This window comes from Arvicola amphibius, chromosome 1 (assembly GCF_903992535.2).
Source record: "Arvicola amphibius chromosome 1, mArvAmp1.2, whole genome shotgun sequence".
Classification (NCBI taxonomy): domain Eukaryota; kingdom Metazoa; phylum Chordata; class Mammalia; order Rodentia; family Cricetidae; genus Arvicola; species Arvicola amphibius.
In genome coordinates, this window is record NC_052047.1 from 56,697,905 (window position 1) to 56,721,274 (window position 23,370).

At 37.1% G+C, this 23,370-nt stretch overlaps 2 protein-coding genes across 3 annotated transcripts in view; one reads left to right on the top strand and one right to left on the bottom strand.

The window, feature by feature from the left end:
• Fbxl5 (F-box and leucine rich repeat protein 5) overlaps positions 1-12,313 on the top strand; it is a 42,894-nt gene extending 30,581 nt beyond the window's left edge. Inside the window, exons 10-11 of the mRNA XM_038331652.1 lie at positions 5,610-5,758; positions 11,534-12,313. Of these exons, the coding sequence (XP_038187580.1) occupies positions 5,610-5,758; positions 11,534-11,610 (226 nt within the window). The 3' untranslated portion in view covers positions 11,611-12,313. The remainder of the gene's footprint in view (positions 1-5,609; positions 5,759-11,533) is intronic.
• Positions 12,314-15,623: 3,310 nt separating this feature from the next.
• Cc2d2a (coiled-coil and C2 domain containing 2A) overlaps positions 15,624-23,370 on the bottom strand; it is an 80,085-nt gene continuing 72,338 nt past the window's right edge. For both annotated transcript variants that reach the window (XM_038312974.1, XM_038312966.1), the window contains 6 exons: positions 23,111-23,224; positions 21,529-21,663; positions 20,529-20,651; positions 18,944-19,002; positions 16,951-17,128; positions 15,624-15,934 (listed from right to left, as the gene is read on the bottom strand). In XM_038312974.1, coding sequence (XP_038168902.1) covers positions 15,746-15,934; positions 16,951-17,128; positions 18,944-19,002; positions 20,529-20,651; positions 21,529-21,663; positions 23,111-23,224 — 798 coding nt within the window. In that variant the 3' untranslated portion in view covers positions 15,624-15,745. The remainder of the gene's footprint in view (positions 15,935-16,950; positions 17,129-18,943; positions 19,003-20,528; positions 20,652-21,528; positions 21,664-23,110; positions 23,225-23,370) is intronic.

Here is a 23,370-nt window from a genome sequence, read left to right on the forward strand (position 1 = left end):
GACCATGGCAATTCTTATAAAAGAAAACATTTAATTGGGGCTGGCTTACAGTTTCAGAGGTTTAGTCCATTACCGTCATGGCAGGACATGGTGCTGGAGAGTTCTACATAATGATTTGCAGTCAGCAGAAAGAGACTGTTTCACAATTCAAGCTACACCCAGTGTATGAGACCTCAAAGCCTACCCCCACAGTGACACACTTTCTCCAACAAGGCCATGCCTCCTAGTAGTGCCACTCCCTATGGGCCAAGCGTTCAAACCCATGACTTCATGGCGACCATACCTATTCAAACCACTACAGGGAGTAAGGGATTTATTTAGATCCAGAAACCCAGGTATTCCAGATTGACCCCAGATTTACTATGTATCCAAAACCGGCTTTGAACTCATGTTGCTCCTGCCTTTTCTTTCTCAAGTGCTGGGATTATAGACCCGAGCCACCATTCCCATCTTATTCAAACTCTGCTGTTTTATGCTATTCTTCCAGATGCTTTTTAAAAATAGTGAAACTCTTTGACAGAGGCTGTTAGCATCTCTGAAGGTGTGCTGCCATTCATTTTAAGTAAGTGCAATTTGGTCTTGGAATGCAGCAGCAAAAAGTAAGTTCACATATGGCGTGAAAATATTTCATTGTGTATCAGTTGTTCCATCAGAATATAATGCTGAGTAATAGAGCATGGATATGAGGTACTATCTTTTTTAAGCTGTTAGTATCTACATTCTTCCTAAGTCACCCTGCCTCCTTCCTGGAATGCTGCTGTCGGGATGCTGGGCATCTTGCCACCTCTCATGACTTTGGCAGGACCAGCTTATGTTGCTTTTCTGGCCCAGGATAGGATATAGGGTGGCAGAGCTGTGCTCTTGCTTCCTAGACCTGCCACTGGCGCTGGATTCTGGGCTATATCAGGCTCCAGGAGAGTAACATACCCATTGCCTCTCCATGGGCCATACTTGCCTGCTCAAAGGCCCTGAGTTGAGTGAATAATCTTGACCTTCAGTATACTTCTTGTATGGGAGAAATTACAAAGCTTATTATAGGGAGATAACTGCTTCTTAAACAGTGTAATCTTAACATTCACACCACTTTGTCATTTATTCCTTCTTTCACCCCTTTGGTGAGCCACTGTTCATGCACTGGAACCTTCCAGAGACCTACCAGCACAGCATTTGACTTTGTCTAATATGTCAGACTAGAAAGAGATGGCATAGTTCAGAGTGTAGGTTCTGAAAGCAGCTCTAGAATTGAGTTCTGAGTTTAGAATTACAGAAACCTATGTGACACTTGAGTCTTGGAAGAGGGTCAATCTCTGAGGCAGACTTGGTTGTAGATTGACCAAAAAACTGGTGTCTAAGGCTAGAGAGATAGGCCAGTGATTTATAAGAGTACTTGCTGCTTTTGAGTTCAGTGTCCAAACCTACTCACATTCTTCTGTAACTTCGGTTCCAGAGGATCTGACGCCCTCTTCTGGCCTCCATAGGCAAAGCACCCATACATGTAAAGTAAAATTAAAAAATAAAACCAAAACTGGACTCAGAGGCTCCAGTCAGTACTATGGGCACAGGAGCCTTGGTTTTAGTTTGCACAGGAGACAGTGTGCCATCTCAGTCTGGGAATAGTAGTATGACTACTTAGGATGACCAAGGTACTGTTTTCTCTGGAGGTGGAGTACTACTTTGCCTGGAATATAGGATATAATCATGGTGACAAGGGCATTGATTCCTTGTGAATTCTGAATCATGGGCCATCAGCAGGGGTGACTGATCACAAAGCCTTAGGGATAGAAGGATGCCATGACTACTTCCCTCTGGAGCAAAGCATGTTCTAGCAGTTGCGTTTGGTTCTGAAACGTGGGTAGGAGATAGGATACAGTATTGGCTCCCTCTGTGGTATATCACTGCTGTGTGATCTCTAGTTAGCTCTTTCAACTGCGTTTAATATTTATGAGGACTATAAGTGTTCAGCGTGGTGATGAGGTTACTGGAGGTTCTTACTTCCCCTTTACCTACAGTAAGAAATTCATCCTGGTTGCTTTTTGGGGATTGAACTGTGAAGATGACATTTTTTTTTTCATTCTGTATGGGGCCACTCTCGGCTCTGGGTTCTGCAGAGCTTATGGCATACTGGTGTTTGTGTTGGTTTCATCAAAGTGTAGTTTTTATTGGTTGTCCTGCTATCTTTTGGGGAGGGAGCAAGTGTTAGGAACTTTTTAGTTGGCTATCTTGCTGACATCTCTAAAAATTATTAAACTCTTTGTTTACTAGTTCTACTATCTTTATCATTTATTGCTGTGTTTCTGTTGACTAAAGCATTTTCCCTCATAGTTTGTTTTAATATTTAATAGTTTTGGTTGGGCACTAAATAGTTTGAATTATATATTATTGAATTTGGGACTTGTTGTTTGTTTGTTTGTTCCATTGGTTTGTGTTTGTTTTGTGACAGGCTTTGGAGCCTGTCCTGGAACTAATTCTTGTAGACCAGGCTGGCCTCAAACTCAAAGAGATGTGCCTGCCTCTGCCTCCTGAGTGCTGGGATTAAAGGCATGCGCCACTACCAGCTTTTATTCTTTAATAATTATCCCCTTTGAATTATTATTGTTTGAATCAGTTCTATAACTTATACATTTTTGTGGTTTTTTTTCTTGGTGTGCTTTTTTTTTTTTATTAATTGTTTAAATGCTCCTTTCCCTGGTTGAGGGCAGAATTTATTATTCATTTGGGTTTTTTGTTTGTTGGTTTGTTATTTCAGCCTGTGTCCGGTATACTTGGGCATTTGTGACAAAACACTGATGAGAGAGATCTTTCTAGAATGTTTTTTCTTGCTGTTTGACTATACCTCTTAGTCTTTCATTGATTCATACTACCTTTGATTAAAGCCAATTTTATAGCCTTTGCTTTTAACCTTTGTAATTTGGATATCTCTACTTTTTTCTAATCTCATCTTTGCCCCCAAAAGACAGACACACAGACAGACACACATATACACACACAGGTATGCATGCACATACACATTTGCAATTTAGCTCTAAATAGCTCTTATTTTTGTGGTACTGTCTTCTTTTGTCTTTAATAACCGTATTTTCTCTTTGTAACGTAGTACTAGGGGCTAAATTGTGCTTATTACTTTTCTCATAACAGATGCCATTAATGCCATTATGAGAAACCTTTTTTGACCTCTCAGAGTCTTTCTGTGGATCTCCAGAAGAGTATTCGTCATGTGGTATTATAACTGCTTGTTTGTATTCATAGTTTGTTTTTCCACTAAGGGTCGGTGAAGCCAGTGACTGTTGATTTAGGTGTACTTGTAACAGAAGCATTTTATACTTCATTTAGTTTGTTTTGCATTCAGATACCATTTGAGTCTCTTAAACTACCCTCTGAAAGGTATATTTTTTTTATTGTGAGCTGCTAAAGTTCCTAGACTTTATGAGTGAGTGGATTTTAAGTATTTTCTTCCTTTAAAGGGCTTTTGTTAGACCAATTAATCCCAGCACTTAGGAGGCCTGGGCAAAAGAATTTGAATTCCAGATTATCCTTGGCTACATGAGTTCAAGGTCAGCTTGAACTATGTTGTGAGAGAGACCCTGTCTAAAAAAGGTCCCCTCATTCCTGTCAAACCACATAGATTGTGAACTACTACCATTGTTAACCTGAGGTCTATAAAGATAGCAAAATTGTGGGAAGTTTTTCTTTAAAATTAGAATATATGATAAATTAGATTTAAAGCATGCTCTTTCCAATCTTTACCATTCACTATCCTCTCTGAGTATCAATATTCCCATAGTCCTGGCCAGATGTGGTGGTATATTCCTGCAATCCCAGCTCTTAGAAAGTAGTAGGTGGACAGTTGCTGTTCATTGATAATCTGTTTTGCACAGGCTAATCAATAGTGTCTGACAAGAATGTCTCAAAAGAACAAAAACAAAAATTCCTAGTTCTTTCTTATCACCATAATAATTTACTTACTTCTGACACTAGTTCTTAATTTATTAAGCTGCATTAATTTTAAGACTGAATTTGGCATATTAGTTTCTTAATATGTCTCTTCTGTTTCTAGTTATCCCATTTTTTGATGTTTTAGTATCCTTTTAATTATTGTTCTATAGAATCTTGGCATTCTCAATCTTATTCTTGTTATATTTTAATCTATTGTAGTTTTTATACATGAATGTGATATTTGGTTTTCTTTTTAAACACTGAGATAAATTTACATCCTATTCAATTTTACCGTCACTAATCCTCTTTTAATATATTTTTGTTATCCCCTAAATAAAAATTCTTATTAGCAGTTGCTCCAGTTCTTCCTGTCTTCAGTTGCTGACGGCCAGTTAATCTACCAAGCATCTCTGGGTTTACCTACCGTTAAACGACAGTATTCAATGTTTGCTTTCCCCCCCCCACATATCATAATGTGTTTAAAGTTTGTGCAAATCATAACCTGTGTGTACTTCATAGCTGTATAACATTTAATTGTATGGCTATACCACATTTTGTTTATCCATTCATCAGTGGACATTTGAGGTATTTCTGCTTTTTGTCTGATGTGAATAATGCTGCTATGAATATTGATATGCTAGTTTAGGTATAAACATGTTTTCATGTTTATATATCCATGTATGTGTAGGAATTACTAGGTTGTTGGCATAGAGGTCATTGTACTCACAGAGAAGCCCTAAGAGGACCAGGAATGTTAGTTGTACAGGGGTGTATCCTCAATGGAAGGAAATAAAAATTAGATACCTGTATTCCATCCAAAAAACTAAGAGTAGATTTTATAAAGACCTAGTGACCTTTTGTTATCTGTGAAGGCAGACCTCATCCAGATTCCCCAGAATGATTATCCCAGACTCTTTCCTCCCTAGACATTACCCATTTTTAGGCTCCGAGATGTCACATGTACTTTATGGCCTCGTGAATTCTGTGCTTTCTGTCAGAGACTGCACTTGATTCTAGGCCTGTTAGCTAGATCCTCATGGTCACATGTATTTTGTAAAGGAGTCTCTATGTAGTCACTCCTTAAGCTTTATTGTGCACCTGGAATTGAACTGATTGCACTAATTGTTGCTTGTTACCTTTTGCCAAATTGTACTGTGTTTTAAATAAGCTGGCAATGAACCGCCTGGTATTAGACTCCCTGAAGTAGTTGATGATGTCAGTCTGCACTGGGTTTTCATTGTTATCTCTTTGCACGGTTTCGTTTCCTTCCCTGTCTGACATCTGCAGGGCCAGATGGAACTCCAGAACCGGCAATTATGTTTCAGACTTCAGGAATTTCTTTGATAGTTTTTACTCTATTAGACAGTGTGTTGGGAGAATGAACAGTACATCTCTAGGTCTCCGTGTTTCTTCATGTGAGAATTGAGTTACTATAATGTTCTTATAACGCAAGGTGTCATATGCTGCTTTATTGGAGTCTCTAGGAAAAGTTTACAACACTTTTGAGTCAATGTATTTCTGCTTAAGGATGAGTCAGTTTTCAGTGTTTTATAAAAAATTTAACTTTTCTTATTAGCAAATTGAGAGGTATGTAAAATATTGATCTAGTGGACCTTCGAAATATTAAAAATTTCAAAGGCTAGTATTTCCTGACTGTCACATTATTTCTTTTGCAGGGTTTTGACTCTGGGAGGTGGACTGCCTTACTTGGAGCACCTTAATCTCTCTGGCTGTCTTACTGTAACTGGTGCGGGGCTGCAGGACTTGGTCTCAGCATGTCCTTCCCTAAATGATGAATACTTTTACTACTGTGACAACATTAACGGTAATGCCTTTAACAGTGAGATACTGTGAAGAATGCATTTAAAATTGTTGGCAGCTCTAATTTTATAGATTTTATTTGCTTTCTAGATTCTCAGTTTCACAGATTGTCTTACTTTTAGGGTTAGTCCTTTAAATTTAATAAAATTAAAATGATTTGGTTCTCTAAGGTAGTAAAATCAAAATAACACACATTTTTACTCATTTCTTGAAGGTAAGTTTCTTACCATTCTAAAAGAATTTTAAGCATGTAAGAGTATAAATCATTTAAAAATGGACAAGTTGTTATAGAATCACTAAGATTATTCTTAGATTTTGGGAATTCCATTGTAGTATTCTAGCACTTACCATTGACAACTTAAGAGTATTGACTTTCTGGACACACTGATTTCTTAGGAATGATAGGCTCATTTTTCTCACAGCACTGCTTTATCCAGTGTGGCACATAGACAAAGGGAGACTTTGGTAATGTGAACTCCTCAGGAGCCCTGGGTCTTATTTCATGTTAATCTCCCTCGAGACTGAGGAAGTAGATTGTGCAGTACTGAGAAAGGAGTGAGATGGCGTAGGCGTCACCAAAATTCCTACACTGTTCTGGAAGTTGATTACTGATTCCTGAACCGATTGAAAAATCTTGAAGTATGATTTGGGGTTGTAGCTTTTTGAAAGACTGCTTGCTTAGCATGCATGAATCTCTGGGTTTGAGCCCTAGCACCACATAAAACCCAGAGTGGGGGCTCATGCTTATAATTAATCCCAGCATTCAGGAGATAGTGTCAGTAATTCGAGGACATCCCTTGCTTCAAGTCCAGCTTGGACCATGTGAAACCCTACCTTAAAAATCCCACACAGCCGGGCTGTGGTGGTGCATGCCTTAAATCCCAGTACTAGGAAGGTAGAGGCAGGCAAATCTCTGAGATTGGGGCCAGCCTGGTCTACAAGAGCTAGTTCCAGGACAGACTCCAAAGCTACAGAGAAACCCGGTCTTGGAAGAAAAAAAAGAAAAAAAGAAAGAAAAAAAATCAACACACACACACACACACATTCTTCCACTTTTTTTTTCTTTTTTAAAGTCTATTGGTTAGAATACGCAGTTTCAAAGTATATTTGTTGTTTTTTTGGGCATTTGATTGTGTTTAGTAGAAACAATTTTTCAGAAGCGTAATAAAGCTGCTCCTCAATTATTGATAAAATAAATCATCTTGTATTTATAACTAGAAACAAATTTAAACAACTCCATTCTGTTATCCTTATCTTATGCTACACACTGTTGTTTTTGAGAGTCCAGGTATCCTAAAATGAAAGGGAAGATCAGAGTTTCTCTGAGAACAGTTGACAGGAGCTAGGTAAACAGAGACAAAAACATTTTAGCGTGCAGAGAAGTTAGCAAATTTCTCATGGCTTGGAATTTAGATTTCTTCTAAAGTAAATGAGACTGGAGAGCTTAGCTCTTCTATTTCTGGAAGACTGACATGTTCTTGACAAAAACAACTTGGTGGTACCTATCTTTACTTTCTCCTGCTGGCAGCATATAGCCAAGGAATGGGAAAAAAATGAATTATTATTATTATTTTTGGTTGTACCTTGTTGAACAAACAAAAACAATAGGACATTCATGAATGGAAGCTTTTGTTTGTTATTAAAAATAAAGCCATAGGGGACTGTACAGATGACTCAGTGGTTAAGGGGATGACTTACTGTTCTTACAGAGGACCGGAATTTGGTTTCCAACAGACACACTGGGCAGCTCACAACTGCCTGTAGCTCCAGCTCCCGGGGATTCAACACTCCATTTGGCTTCTGTGGCTAGTGCACGCACTCATATGCACATATACCCACATATAAACATGTAATCTGAAAGAATAAGTACAGCTTTTAAAAACAAAACTTCCTAAGGCTTATAGGATACATTTTAAGACTAATTAGCAAGTACTTTTTAAATATGATATTTTATTTGTATGTTACACTTAAATTGCCTATATAATTTCAGTATAGGTTGTGTTTGGAAACAAATCTCATAACCTAATTTGTTTTGCTTAGTAGATATAGATATTTTGGTGGAAAGTTTTGAATTTTAGTTCAATTTTATTATTGCCTACTTATTTTATACTTAAATGTTTTTAAACTTTAAAAATATTTAGATGAAAAAGTTATTAAAATCTCTTGTCCTTTCTCAATATTTTTATCTTAATCTGTTTTGAATATATAATATTGGCATTCCAAAGGAGCTATTTACTCCTTTGATGACTGTATTTTTTTATTTCTAATTTTCAGTAGAATATTTTAATTGAGAGCTGATTTTTTTTTAAGTTTTGAAAGATATTTACAGTACTTGAAATAATACTAAATTTCCTTTCTTAACTTGATAGAGTATGATTTCGAAGAAATGGAAAACCTTTAAAATTTACAGGGTGACTTCTCATATAATGTGCTTTTTAGGATTCTAGGTAGTTGCTCTTAAAGCAATACTTGAGTCAGTCTCTTTTGTAAAAGGACATTTGGACAACTTAAAAGCTGCTAAAAATTGTACCCAGTTGGAAAAGGTGACACTATTGGCATAATACCTTCAAAGCTCAGCTTTTATAGGAAATGCTTGATGAAGGTTTAAGAATCCTCACTTTTATTTCTGAAAATAATGGTTATGATTTAGTACATGGTTCAGAGTAATGAGGAAACATACATATTTAAAAGTAACATTTAATTTGAAATGTATTTTATTAAAAATTTTCATAATTACCACATTATTAGCTAAAAGAATTTAATGCTAATAAATGTCAGATTAAATAGTGAATGAAAAGGCAGAATGACCTGTATTCTAAGCACTGGCAAACATTGGAGAAGGTGTTAGCTGTCAGCTGTTCCATTTCTACTTTGAGCAAGATACTGTATTAAGCTCTGATGCCAAACACACACTCTGCTTCTTCTGAATGATTCTCCGTGATTTTTATATTGTTATTTGACTTGGATATGCAAGGTGTCTTATCCATAATATTTACACAAATCTTTATCATTAAAGTAGTTGTTGTATGGCCTAGTTTCAAGCTCTGAAGAACAGTTGAACGATGGTAGTGAGTAAACTTTCTTGTGCTGCTTTGCATTTCAGTTTGTGCATAATTTAGCAGTTAAGATAGATTAGCTTGTAGTTCTGGAGGTGACAGTCTCAGATGATTTGTTCTCTTATGTTTCTAATTTAAGTTAAAAGGAATCAAAGGTAAGTGAAGGTAAGTGAAGACATACGCACAGCATGAGTAATATATAGTACTTAAAACCAAGAAAAACATGGCATTTTTATAAACAGAATTAGCTACCTTTGTAGTTCTTTTCATCGCAATATAAAAAAGCAAGTTGAATACTTTACTGCTTCTAGCTTTAACTTTTTTCCCCTAGGCCTTTTTTTTAACTACTGAATTTTATATGGAATTCAGTATAGTGTTTCTTCTTTACCTTTCTGTCACTAAAAATAAAAGGTCATGGATGTAGACAGGGTATAGGGAGCTGTGTAGTCCAACCACTTGGGAAGCTGAGGCACAAAGAGTACTTCAACCTGGAAGTTTGCAGCCAGCCTGGAAGACATAAGTCTTTGGGTCTTAAACAGAAACAAACATAAAAACGTGTGTACGTGTGCATGTGTGTGTGTGGTATGACTATAGACATATATGGTCTACTATTTGGAATCCACATCAAGAGTTTTCATGTTTTTCCATAGTTGCTGAGAATAGAATTATGCACTGACAAATAATAGACTTATTTTGTTAAGATTCAGCAGTCTGAGCATTAAATAGATTGTCAGGGAGTGAATGAAAAGATATCAGATGTTTGGTGACAAAGCAGTACTGTGTAAGGGGTGAAGCCAAACTAAGCAGTGGACGGTGGAGGACTGACTGGTGCTTAGAAGGATGTTACATGGAAAACTCGGTCAAAGATTGACAGTGGGAGGGATTTCAAAACTTAGGATTCTTTGCCAGGGCATTTCTAACAATTACAAAGATGTACTGAATCTTTTAGCTTTGTGTCTTATTATAAGGAATTTGCTGCTTTATAAGACTTTTTAAAAATAAATTCTAAATATTTGGCATATAGCTTAATTAGAAATAAAAGATTTTAGCTTGTAGTAAAAATGAGTCTGTAGTGCTTGTTTTATGGGTACTTTTTTTTTGGAAGATTTAGTCATTATGTATACAAAATTCTGCCTCCATGTATGCCCGCACACCAGAAGAGGGCGCCAGATCTCATTACAGATGGTTGTGAGCCACCATGTGGTTGCTGGGAATTGAACTCAGGACCTCTGGAAGAGCAAGCAGCCAGTGCTCTTAACCCCTGAGCCATCTCCAGCCCTGTGGGTACTTTTTAAACCTACAGACGTGTAGTTATCAAAGTCTGAAATCTGAGACCAGTCTTTTTTGATTTACCCTATGTCCCATTTCCATATTGTATGCCATGTCTGTTTCCCGTATTTGAAGGTAATTCCAAACATGTCAATCTTAAATATGTAAACATAAGTGAAATAATAATTGATTGCAATTCTATACATGAATGTAAAAGTCACTGTTTTTCTTAAAGATAATTTGCCATTTACATAGTGAAATATATGAACATTATATCTCAGAGACTTTATTCTAAGAAATTCTTCATTTTCTTTTATATGTGCTATCTTGAGAATAAAAGGAAATGTTTAACATCTGGCGATACATATATTCTATGTGTTTAGTTGCAGCTTTCATGATTTCTGTCTTCTAGGGGTGTAGCGTAGTCACCTTTTGCAGTATACTGCTGCTCTTGAAAAGTAGAATGATGGAAATGGATCTGTATGTTGTGTTAAGCAGAAGATCACTGAGGGGTAGTGTGATGTTAAATTCATTCTTTCTTGAAGTTCTGTTTCATGTCTTCATTTTATGTTGTTCTTATGTATCATAATTGCAAGCTTTGGTTTTCCCAGTAGAAGCATAGAGAACTGCTCCTTAATCCAGTGTACCAGCTACATTGAGTCTTTGAAATGCTAGAAACAGCCCTTCTACATTTGCTTTTTTTTTTTTTTTACTAAAACCATTTTATTCAGTGCACTCTTAACTTTTGTGAAATTTCTTTGTACTTTTCTAATTTTTAGCTATGTACCTGAATAGATCTAGATTTTGTTTTCTAGTGTCTGAGTTGCATAGTGCAGCTGGGGTAAAATTCCAGTTATGCCACAAGAGGTTTATTATTGTGTGTATGTGCATCACCATTTTATATTCTAGATGTTTAGTTAGTCACTCATTTTGTATTCAGTTTTGGGAAATAATTTCATCTAAAGCTACCATTTGTTTTTTCAGAGATCTCCAAATGCTCGGAGTATGGCACATACATTGTATCTGCATCTATATAGTATATTGTTTTAAACTTTGATCATGACATTTATTCTAATTGTTCAGTGTACCATTTATTGAGTTGACACAGTTCAGATAGGGTTATGCTTTGTGTTAGTTGTGTTTCTAGAAAGGATGTTGAAAGAGTTTATTTTTAAACTATCCAGCAATCTTGTTTCTGTGGATTGTCTCTTTTTCATCTTGGGTTGTAATATTCTTGGGAAATTTTACTATGTTCCGTCTTTCATGGAGAATATTTTAGATGAAATCAGTCTATTACTGGCAGTTTGTGTCTGAAATTTTAATGCTTTCACTGTAAGATTTACTTGTGTGATGTCAATGAACTGCTAGTAGAGCAGTTGTAGATTAATAGGCAGAGCTGTTTTTCATGGTCCCTAAGAAGTTCCTCCTTTCACATGTGTTTTACTTTCATACAGGTCCTCATGCTGATACCGCCAGTGGATGCCAGAATTTGCAGTGTGGTTTTCGAGCCTGCTGCCGCTCTGGCGAATGACCCTTGACTTCTGACCTTTGTGTACTTCATTTAGCTGAGCAGGCTTCCTTTCATGCACTTTACTTACAGCACATTTCTTGTGTTAACATCCCTCCTTTTGGATTGTTTTGGCCCCTTTTCTTACAATCTCAGAAATTTAATTTAGCAGTGAACTGTACAGTGTTGTTTTTCCTTGCAAAGTATATTTTTGTTTTAGAAAGGGATCAGGATTTTTTATTAGGCTGAGAGCAGTCTTATTGGTTTATTTTAAATGAAATGCTTTAAAAAGAGTATCACTAATGCCATGGTATTTAAAGTATTTTTAGATTATTTTGCATTTTAGTCAATGGGGGTTATTGGTTCTCTGTGTAAACACTGTACCAAGTTTTGCAGATACTTTCAGATACTCTTTCTAAAGTTTTATTTTCGAAGACTGGACATTTTGGAAATGAATCTCTTTTTTCCTAACATTTTCTTTATTTTAACAATTCTTAGGGGCCAATTCAAACACATCTAGAGATGAGATCTTTAAGATTGTAGAATAAATTGGCCTCTCAGTGTTTGCTCAGTGAGCTAGCAAAAGCACCTGTCTATTTGTATTTGCTTTTGACACCTGATTCCACTACTGTCCCTAAACTGTCAAATTTGGGAGGGATTTTTAAAATTCCATAAGTGTTTGAAGAAATGTATAAATAAAAACTACTTTGAGAACTTTACCAAGCAATATCTTGTGTTGTGATTTTATTTTTAGTCTTAATTCAGGCTTACTAAATGTTTTGTTCATTGAGACTCCATAAAATTGTGACCCTGACACATTAACAGTTTTAGATACTAAATACTACTGAGTTAAATTTCTTTTTGAAATTAATTATAATTGTATGTCATGAAGAAGAAGATGTTGCCCTGCCTCTTTTTCTTCCTTCTCGTAAGTACAAACCAAGCTGTAGAAGGAGGTAATCCTGGAGTCAGCTTCTCTGTCTGTAAGCATTTCCTCCCTGTGAGACTGTATGAGTGTGTCTACAAATGAAGCAGGAGTTACCTGGTTGAAACATAGTTGGGTGAATTCTGGAACATTCTGCAGTTCAACTGACATTTGAATTAAACACTGACTTATCGGCTGGCATTCTCTTTGAAGAGTCACCCTGCTGTCAAGAGTTTTTATTTTGATTCATTATCATTTGAAAACAAACTGGAACCCTACAGATTTGGTATAGGGTTGAGCATGTACGTGTACAAGCAGGTAACCTTAATATTTTGAGGAAGTCGAGTCTTGTGGACACTACAATTAGCTTCTTCCTGTAAGTATGTAAAGGAGGGGGGAGGTATTGCATTTTCTTTGAGTATGGAGTCAAGTCTAAAGTTTGACTATTTTGTAAGATATACTATAGTTACTGTGTAAAAGGAACGGCGGGCTGAATCCCGCCACCCGGCTCCTGGCCACCTGGCTAGCTTATGCCCCGAAATAACAACACACAAATTGTATTCTTTTAAACACTGCCATTATCTCTAGCCTCTTACTGGCTAACTTTCACATCTTGATTAACCCATTTCTAATAATCTGTGTAGCACCACGAGGTGGTGGCTTACTGGGAAAGATTCTAGCCTACATCCGTCTCGGGTTGGAGAAGCATGGCGACTGACTCACTTCCCTTCTTCCCTGCATTCTGTTCTGTCTACTCCACCCACCTATGTTCTGACCTCTCAGGCCAAGCAGTTTTCTTTTTTCTTTTTTTTTTTTTTTCTTTTTTCTTTTTTCTTTTTCTGGTTTTTCGAGACAGGGTTTCTCTGCAGCTTTTTTAGAGCCTGTCCTGGAACTAGCTCTTGTAGACCAGGCTGGCCTCGAACTCACAGAGATCCGCCTGCCTCTGCCTCCCGAGTGCTCAAGCAGTTTTCTTAATTAACCAATGAAAGTAACACATAGACAGATGACCCTCCTTCGTCATTACTGTGTTTTTATTTCTCAAAGTGATTAATTAAACTTATTTGTGAAGTTGGTAACAGGTACCATTTTGAGGGGGAAAAAAAAAACCTGAAAAGGTCCCAGGAATGAGTCTCATGCAATGTGTGCTTAATTTTCTCGGTATCAACTTGAAATTGCACTGAACAATGTCTTGAGTCATCACAAAAGGACTTAGGTTTATTATAACCTCAGGTAATCAGAAAACTAATCTTATGAGAGGAAATGGGGAAGTGTTTAAGAACCTGGCTTAGATACTATTGTTACTAAATTAACTTTGAACAGCTAGTTTTCAGAAATTGTAAGGAATAGGATTTTTTAAGATGTACACATTTTGTTTTTCATTCTTAATAGAAGAGGATAGTTTAACATGAAACTGTATACTTGGTTTCAGTATATCCGGAATTTTTATGATTGATTTCCTTCTGAGAATAAAATGTACCAGTTGTATAAATTGCACCAGGTACTTGATAAACTTTAGGTGTTAAATATAAGGCCAATGTTGTACTTTAGATATACTAGCTTTTATAAGCCTCACAGTGCAAGGGAACAGGTAATATGGTCTTTCTCTGTAATTATGGAAAAAGTAAATACCTTGACCATGATAACCCAGCTAGGAAGTGTCACAACTAGGGTTTATACAAAGTTGATCTTCTTAACTATGGTGTTACTATGTCTCTTTGTTATTATTTTGTAACTGTTATGGGTCAGTCTGGGCAGCTGTTCCCTAATGAGTTCATGAAAGTAGCAGAGTAGAGACAAACGTAATTGCAATGTAACTTGGTAGAGGAATGTGTCAGCTAAAGCAAAGGTTAAAGTTGATATTTAGTCTCTTGTCTTTGAAAATGAAAGCTCCATCAGTGTTCTGAATTGGAGGTCATTCTTTCACAGAGTTCATTAGGCATTAGGAAATAGTCTTGGTTGTCAAAACATGGTTGAGGAGAACTCAACCAGAGCATCTATTGGGTGGAGACCATGTAGGCTGTTACACGTCTTAAAACTTTTAAAATTAGGTTTATTTTATGTGTTTTGCCTACATGTATGTCAGAAAAGGGCACTGGAGTTAAGAATGATTATGAACTGCCATATGGATAATAGAAATCAAAGCTGGAGCAACAGCTGCTGGGCAGTCTATCCTGTCCGACAGCACATAGGACAGCTTCCCACAAAGAGTAATTTGAGAAGTCCTGCTTTAGGTATTTCTGTTTGGTGTACATCTTTCTGTATCAGTACACATATTTATATATTTAGTCCTCCTGCCTGTCTCTGTGTGTGGTGTGTTCCATGGTACATGCACCTGAGTCTGCGTTTAGGATTGTATTAAAACTCAGTAAAGCCACCATAGAGGCTCAACCTTTCTGACCTAATTACCTCTCTAGTACTTCTGACTTTTGGTTTTTCGAGACAGGGTTTCTCTCTGTATAGAACTTCTGCCTTTAAATACTGGGGATGATGGTTTCAGTATGAGTTACCAGGGGCAAGGGTATGAGGTAGGATATGGATTTTCAATTTATAGCCATACCTTAGGTTTTTCTTTTTTTAAATTCCTTGATATTTAAAGTCTTTCACCCACCCCAGCACTATAAATTTTTTTTTAGTAGCTGTGTTTGCCTTGTTTTTTTTTTTTTTGTAACATACCGTTAATTTTACAAGCTGACCTAACATTTATAAAATTTGATGCTGCAGAGTTGTTACTTAGTCCTCTAGACAAGCTGTAAAGCATTAACTTGCTGGGTTTGGGAGTTATGGTTGTCTTTCTGCTGGACAGACAGACATGAAGGGCACTAAAGACTAAGCAAATGCGGAAGTCTGGAGGCTGGTCCTCATAGACAGTCTCAGTTGTGTTTGGGGTCAAAGTGTCAGGATGAGCCAGACTAATAAAACAGTTGTACAGAGTGGTGGCCCATACCTTTGGCCCCAGTATTTGGGAGGCAGAGGCAGGAGGACTTCTTAGTTTGAGGCCAGTCTGGTCTACTGAGCGAGTTCCAGGACAGCTAGGGCTACACAGAAACCCTGTTTCCTGTCTCAAACAAACAAAAAAAAGTCACACCAAACAAAAAAAGGGGGCCACACCAACTTGTTTGAAAATAGATCATTTTATTTCATTACTTCAAAATATTTTCTTTTGATTTCATTATAATTTAAAATGTATATACTTATAGTCTTTAGGTAATATAAAAAAACGCACACATAGAAAAATTACCTGTTACGTACAAGGGAAGCAACATAGATCCAAACAGACAAAACATTTTTAGGATAAGGGTGGATATATACAGCTAAAGCAAATTCAACATTAGGGACATCAATGTTATGTACTCCCGTGCTATAAACCGCTTCAATCAAAGGCTTCACTTCAGAATAAGGCATATGAAGGGGAAATCCGGAGAACTGAGGAGAAAAAAACACATCTGTACTCAGTAACTTGAAGGAAAAGATACATCCTTATGTAAATTAGATAATATTGAGTTTTTAAGATCCTGAGATCTGTTTATCTGTTCACTATATATTAACAACATAAAAATTGAAGGTTTAATGTTTTTGTTTTAATTACTGGCATATTAATGTGTTACCAGTTATTCACCGATCCCATCTCTTGATATCCCTTAGTGTGCACATGGCCCATGTAATTCCACAGACCCAGGGAAAGCTAATCAGTGCATTCTAACCCAGACACGAACATTCGTTTACAGGTCTGGGCATGCGGCACAGTGATTACCTGGATGGAAACTTGCTGTGGATAGTGACACATATGTTCTCACTTGCTTTGGGTAGCGTGTGCAGATGTATCTCTTGGACTTGTTCTAGCATTTATTTCTATAAGTAAAGCCTGCCTGAGGAAGTCAAGGTGGCAAGACTTAAAGAGAACTGGAACAGTTTTTCACTGCTAAAACTATGATGAACTGAAAACATTCTAATAAGTTAGTTCTTCATTTTCCTCAGTTTACATCCATTTTAGTTTTTATATTTATCTCATACACTAATTACCAAATTACTTTATTACCCAGCTGTAGGGTATGACATACAGGACAAACCACCAACAGATAGTAGACAGAATATTCGTGAGATTTTTTTTATTGAAAAATCAGTCATCATAAAACCATACCTTTAAAATTTAACCAAAAATAGCCAGGTGGTGGTGGTGGCTCACACCTTTAATCCCAGCACGTGGGAGCCAGAGTCAAGTGGATCTCTTGAGTTCGAGGTAGAAAGTGTTGTTTTTCATAGGGTCTTATTGATAACTACTGAGTTTTAAAACATTTCAGCATATTTCTTTTTTGGTGTATAGTACCTCACATGTGCTCCGTGAGTCTTATGTAGGTAGTGTGATCCCCCAAATGATTACTGGGTAACTTCCAGTTTGGGGATGAGGAAAACACTGGCCATTTTACCACACTTGTGCTTACCCTGTAGTCTCCCAACTGCCTCAGCAGTTCTGCCCTGTGGTCATCTTCTATATCTTCTCCTTGACTTTTCTCCAGCAGAGGCAAGAAGTGGCGCAGGGTGGAGGTGCAGTACCTGTTCCATCGAGTCAAATGGCGTGGCCTCCAGTCCATGATTTTTTCTTTTAGTATTTTTTCAATCCTGTTCATAAAAAATAAACTTTTATTATTTTTTCTATTTAACTTTCCCTTTTGTTTATTATTACTGTGATTTAATTTTTCCCATGTCCAAAAAGTGCAATTTGTATGCAGCATGGGCTACAGGTGAGTGCTTGAATGCACTTTTGATGGTGGTGTTTTCCCAGGCAGATAAGCAGCTACTTAAGGTCAAGTGCCTAAATGATCCTTGTTCTTGAACATTATATGCATGGCAACAGGTAATAGATACAGACAGGATAAACAGGAATACAGTGCCTCTGATAACATGGGCCTAGCTAAATGAAATACATTCAGCAAGCCTTTTTTAAATTCTAAATTCTTTTGTTTTTATTGGTAATGTGATAAACAAATAAATTATACCCAGGCAAAAGATTTTTATTATGTTGGAAATCTGAAATATTTATATAACAATTTATGCTTTACTGATTTTTATGACCCAGTGATTAATTCACAATAGTTTTTTTTGTTACCTTAAAATTGCCTTTTAAAATGACAACTGTCATTGCATTGGGTTCATAGGCTATGAGGCATGAACAAAGAATAAAGGGAAGCTATCATCTGTTAAGCCATTACTTCCTAGAAACAGTGCTGTTCTTTTACATTTTGATTGGTTCTCAACAATAATGCTTTGATGTATGAGATATTCCAATTTTACAGAAGACGACAGTTTACAATAGGATGACGTGATCTGAGGCAGGGACAGTGGTGTCCAAGTTAAACACTGCTGATTCTGAAGCCTCTTGCCTACCTCAAGCACAGGTTGGAGAGATCCTTAGCTCCTCATTGCTCAGCTATGGGACCACCTTTGGACTGAGTTAAAAATTATGAATGGATTGCCAAATACTTCAAAAATGAAATCAATGAGTTTGGCCAGTAGTTTGCTGAAGCTATTAGCTGAGTCTCAGGATTGTAGATTGGTTTCTCCAGATCATGGTTCTCAACCTGTGAGTTGCAATCTTGGGGTGGGCATGTCCTAACAACCCTCTTACAGGGGCTGCCTAAGACTATTGAAAAACATATTTACACTATTCAGAACAGTATCTAAATTAGTTACGATGTGAAAATGAAAATAATTTTATTGTTGGGGGTCACCATGACATGAGGAACTGTATTAAAGCGTTGCAACATTAGGAAGGTTGGAGATTCCACACAAAGGCTTAATGGAGAATTGGGAGTAAATTGGTATTCCTAGCAAGAATGTCTTAAAGGGTTACATTTAATCCTGTATAATTTGACAAACTTGTTCTTCACACAATGTGACTCAATGGGAATGAAACACACGCTTTGAAATCAGAATGGTCTGTTGTCAAGGTGTCAGAAGCCCACTTTAACATTTAAGGCGTGTGTGGATCACTCTGAACCTCAGCTCTCACATTTGTGAAACAGAGTAGTGCAGTTTACAGCATTAGTGGAATTACAAAGACTCACACAGGCTTTAACCAGCCTTCACTATGTGTTAGATTCACAAACTAGATGAAGTTCTACAAGCCACTAATTAGACAAAAGAGGCGTATTTAAGCCGAGAATTCTCATATGAACAAGACCCATAATTACAGGACATTAAGTTTCAACATGAGTTAGTCTTTGGAGACCTACATGTAACTAATATTCACCCCTGTATTTTTGCCCACAACATACTTATGCTGAGGCCTCATTTGTGTCAGGATTTAGACGTCATATCTACAGACATAAAGTCTAACAATCCTGATCATTTCATATCGATCTAAGTTGTGAGTTTAAAGTTTGTTATTATACTTATAGTGATAGATTGCCTGTGGATCTGTGGGTATTTTGTTACCTGTCTTGCAGGTCAGCTGTAGCCGATTTGTCTGTGTGTTGATATATTAGCTCTTCAGGCTATAAAAGAGAAAGTTAAGTCAGCACCTACACTTAATTTGCATAGGCATTTCTTCCTTTTCTAAACTTATTTTCAATTCCCTGGAGGCCAGAAAAGGGTGTCAGAGTCTTTAGAATTGTAGTTACAGACGGTTGTGAGCTGCCGAATGTGTGCTTGGAACTGAATGTTGGTCCTCTGCAAGAACAGCCAGTGCTATTAACCTCTGAGTCACTGTTTCTACTCCTATTTTTCTTTTTAATTGATGAAGTTTGAGACTAAGAAAACACAGCCCAAGAGATGCCAAGGAAATTAGAACCAAGGGTAAGGGAAGTGTCACAGACTACAGTGCTTTGTCATTCCCTCTCATTTCCAATTCCCTTAGCCCCTGTCACACAAGTAACCATGAACTGAAGTTCTGTTCAGATCTTTCTTTCAACTAGCATTAATGGGCATAGGCAAATCTTATGTTTACATTGTAGTAAGTGAGGATAAGTGACCTGATTGTGTTTATTATTTTACTGCAGATCTGTGTATTCCTAGACAGTCTGCACTGTTTTTGCATGTTTTCTAAATTTGAGATTTGAGATTTATTTTATGAAGATGCAACTTCCTTTTTCTGCCTTTATATTGTATTGGGGATGATAAAAACACACATTCACAAGTGCTAGTTTTATTAAGGCAATTATTTGAGAACTACAAAGTATTACATTGTGTAGTATAATTTGTCTCTTATTGCTCCCATTCTTTTTTTTTTTTTTTTTTTTTTTGGTTTTTCGAGACAGGGTTTCTCTGTGGCTTTGGAGCCTGTCCTGGAACTAGCTCTTGTAGACCAGGCTGGTCTCGAACTCACAGAGATCCGCCTGCCTCTGCCTCCCGAGTGCTGGGATTAAAGGCGTGCGCCACCACCGCCCGGCCTTATTGCTCCCATTCTTAAGCTACCTCAGATTGCATTCCTGTGAAAAATCTCGTATGTACTACCTTCTCACAGGTGAGAATTTCTGAAGGGCAGTATAAAGCTTGTTTGAACTGTTTGTGACATGATAAAAGGTTATTTTTTTTATCACAAACCCAGTTTTATATTCTAAGTGTGTGTGTCCAAACACTTTTAATAAGTAATGTTCAAGCTTATAAATTAGAGTCTACTTTCAGACTCCGAGGTGAATGTTATGAGCAGGTCCAGTGGGTTGGACCTGTAGTTTGATTTCATCCTTTGCAGTTAGGATCAGTTTAGTGAATTATCACAGCATAAAAAAATTTTAACTGTATTTTGTGATTCTACTTCGTGAAAATTCTATTTAAGTCATGGACTTCCTATATAAAAACTTTCAAATATGTCTAAAATGTGAATACCAGTTCTTCATATATGTGAATGTATGTGTCTTCATGTAAATTTGTCACAAGTTACTGAACTAATGTTTTAAATCTTACATGTAAATTTAGTATATTAAATAACTAAGAGTAGAATTAAGGGCCAAGAAATAAGCAGTTTTTTCACATAAGGATTTCATATCACTTTATCCACATTTGATTGTTAGTAGAATTTTACCTGAACACTGGAAAGGCCAGGATATGGAAGGCTTCGTGAAAAAAAAGATTTCCATAGTTTGGGCTTTGTGACATCAAAATTTATCCTTAGTGGTGAATCATGGTGTTGAATATTAAACCAAATCTAAAAAAAAGCATATTAGGATATATGTTAGCAGATATGTATACAGGTATGTATGTATATGTGTGTGTGTGTGTATGATATAGGGAGAGGCAGTGAAGGAAATACATTAACATATATCTTTGCAGGTATGTACACGGTGTGTATATATGATAAAGGGATTGGTAATGAATAAAGCACATTAGGATATATGTTAGATATGTGCACAGGTGTGTATATATAACATATGGAGTGTCAGTGAAGAAAACACTAGGATATATGTTAGAAGATATGTTCCCAGATGTGTGTCATATGGTGGAGGGAGAAGTAGTAAAGGAAGCAAAGATACAAACAAGCCACATTTTTTTCTTTAAAATATTTTAGAGTTTATATGAATTTTGCAAGCAGTGATACAGTATCAGTTCTCAGTTTTTTTTCACATTCACAGACATGTTTCTCCCTCCCTCCCTCTCCCTCTCTCTCCTCTCCTCTCTCTCTCTCTCTCTCTCTCTCTCTCTCTCTCTCACACACACACACACACACACACACACACTTTTTTTAAAACCCAGTTTTCTCAGGTGACAAATTGGCTGACAGAAGGGGCTAGGCATTGTAAGCTCTGTTGTGGAATGCTAATAAGATAGAGCCAGGACAGAAATTGGATCCTCTGAGTCTAAAAACTTTCTGTACTGCTTCTGAAGGTCAGATGACTAATTAAACCAAAAGGTTAATTTAGAATTAGTTAAAGTGGCCAGTTCTTCCAATTCTGCCAACCTATTTATATTTATATAAATGTTCATTTGAATATTCATATTTCTACATTCTTTCCCTATATAAAATCTATACATAAATTGGTCAGCTTACAAAACAGCCATATTTAAGAGGAAATGGTAATACTCACATTATCAGTACCAATTAAACAGCCCACACTTTTCAAAGGGCAGAATGTATCAAATTGTCCATAACAATGTCCACTGCAGGGATTCCATATTAAATAATAATTTTTCTCCCAAGTTAGCACATAGGCAGTTGGACCCTAGGAAAAATAGCCAATAAAATATTTTCAATTAATTACAAAATAAGGGCAATAGTAGTTTACAGAATTCTTTTTAAAACATGATGTATGTTTTATCTCTGTGTGTGTGCATGCACGCTCATGTGTGCACACACAGGCAGGAGGCTACTGAAGGAGTTAGAGGAGGGTGACAGATTTCCCAGGCTGGATTTATAGGCTGTGAGTTTCCCAACATGGATTCTGAGAACTGAACTTCCTCTGTGAGAGCAGTAAGTATTCTCTACTGCTGATTCATCTCTCCAGTCCCAGAAACAGTTCTTCGTTTTAGCTGGTCCTCTGCTTTCTAAATTTTATGGCTAATGGATTTAAAAATGGGAATCGATATTTTTCAGAAATTTTGGATTTAGTACTAATAGAGTGCTACTAGTCATCAAAGATATTACTTGCCTTACCAATCAGTATAGCTTAAGGCTTTCTGAAGAACTCTTGTTAGTGGGACCTTTTACAGAGCCAGTAAAGTTGCCATTTGAATATCTAGAAGGCTGGTTAGGCCAAAATGCTTTTACATTTCCTAATAAAGTCACATCCCTTTGAGACACAGTCTATATTTACATGAACACATAGATTTGGAAGGATATACACCCAGTGATTGAGATGAAGGATGTTTGCTTCCTACTTGGAATAGTCATATATTATAGATTTTTTTTCAGTGACTATTTATTGCTGATGCATGAATTCACATGATGTTCACAAACAGCCCTGGAGTTGTATGATTTGCTGAGAGTCACAGAACCTTGAGGGCAGGCCCATGGCTCGCTTGCCTTGTCTTTTCCAGGTGGAACTCATAGTAGATAATTCCCAAGGGCTCTTGGAGCATCGTGGCTTCTTTAGAACACCACTTTGGGTAAACTACTACTATCCACACAAACTTTTTAACCTTGTCCCAGAATTACTCATTGTTCCCTAAACATTGGTATTTTGCTGTGGGGGTAGGGAATACTCTGAGAGTCACCAAGTCTTTTAAAGTTTAATATGTTGACAAGAACAGCAAAACATAGCTGCCAGCATTCTTTCTTACTGTGTTTCATCTGGTGTGTTTCCACTCCCTCCCAAATTAGTAACAGTAAAAGAAGGCAAATGGAGAGAGTTCTCTTCACCCTTTAGCATAGTATCCAAGGGAATGAGACTGTGGGGAACATTGGTGGAGCAGGCTGCGTATTGGAAGAGCAGCTAAGTCTGGGCTGTAGGTGGTAAAATGTTTAGATGTGCCAGAATCTCTGAAGTGCATGGCCCTGAGTGTGCTGTGAAGCCGCTCCATGTGGATCCATTGTGGTTCTGTCTGCCTGTTGTGGTGTCTCTGCTACTTCATACCAACTGAAAGGACTGTCATGAAAATCAGCCCTGCCCATGAAGAGCATCCGGTTAGAGAACCACATCTTTTTGTTACTAGCACACCACGTGGCCTTACCTCAGGAATGGCACTGCCCATCACCAGCCATGCCTTCTTACCCAGGGACAGAAAGTAATTGCATAGCAGTACTGCGTGCTCTTCTTCATCTCCTGCCAGGAGATCAAGGAATTGCTGACAAAAAGGGAAAAAAAGTTATATTGACTGTTTTATTCTAGATTGACTATGCATGCAGGATCTTATTTGCTTTGTGGTTCAGGCTGGTCTGGCACTCACTTCAGCCTCCTTGTCCCCAGGACTAGGATTAAAGACATGCATAT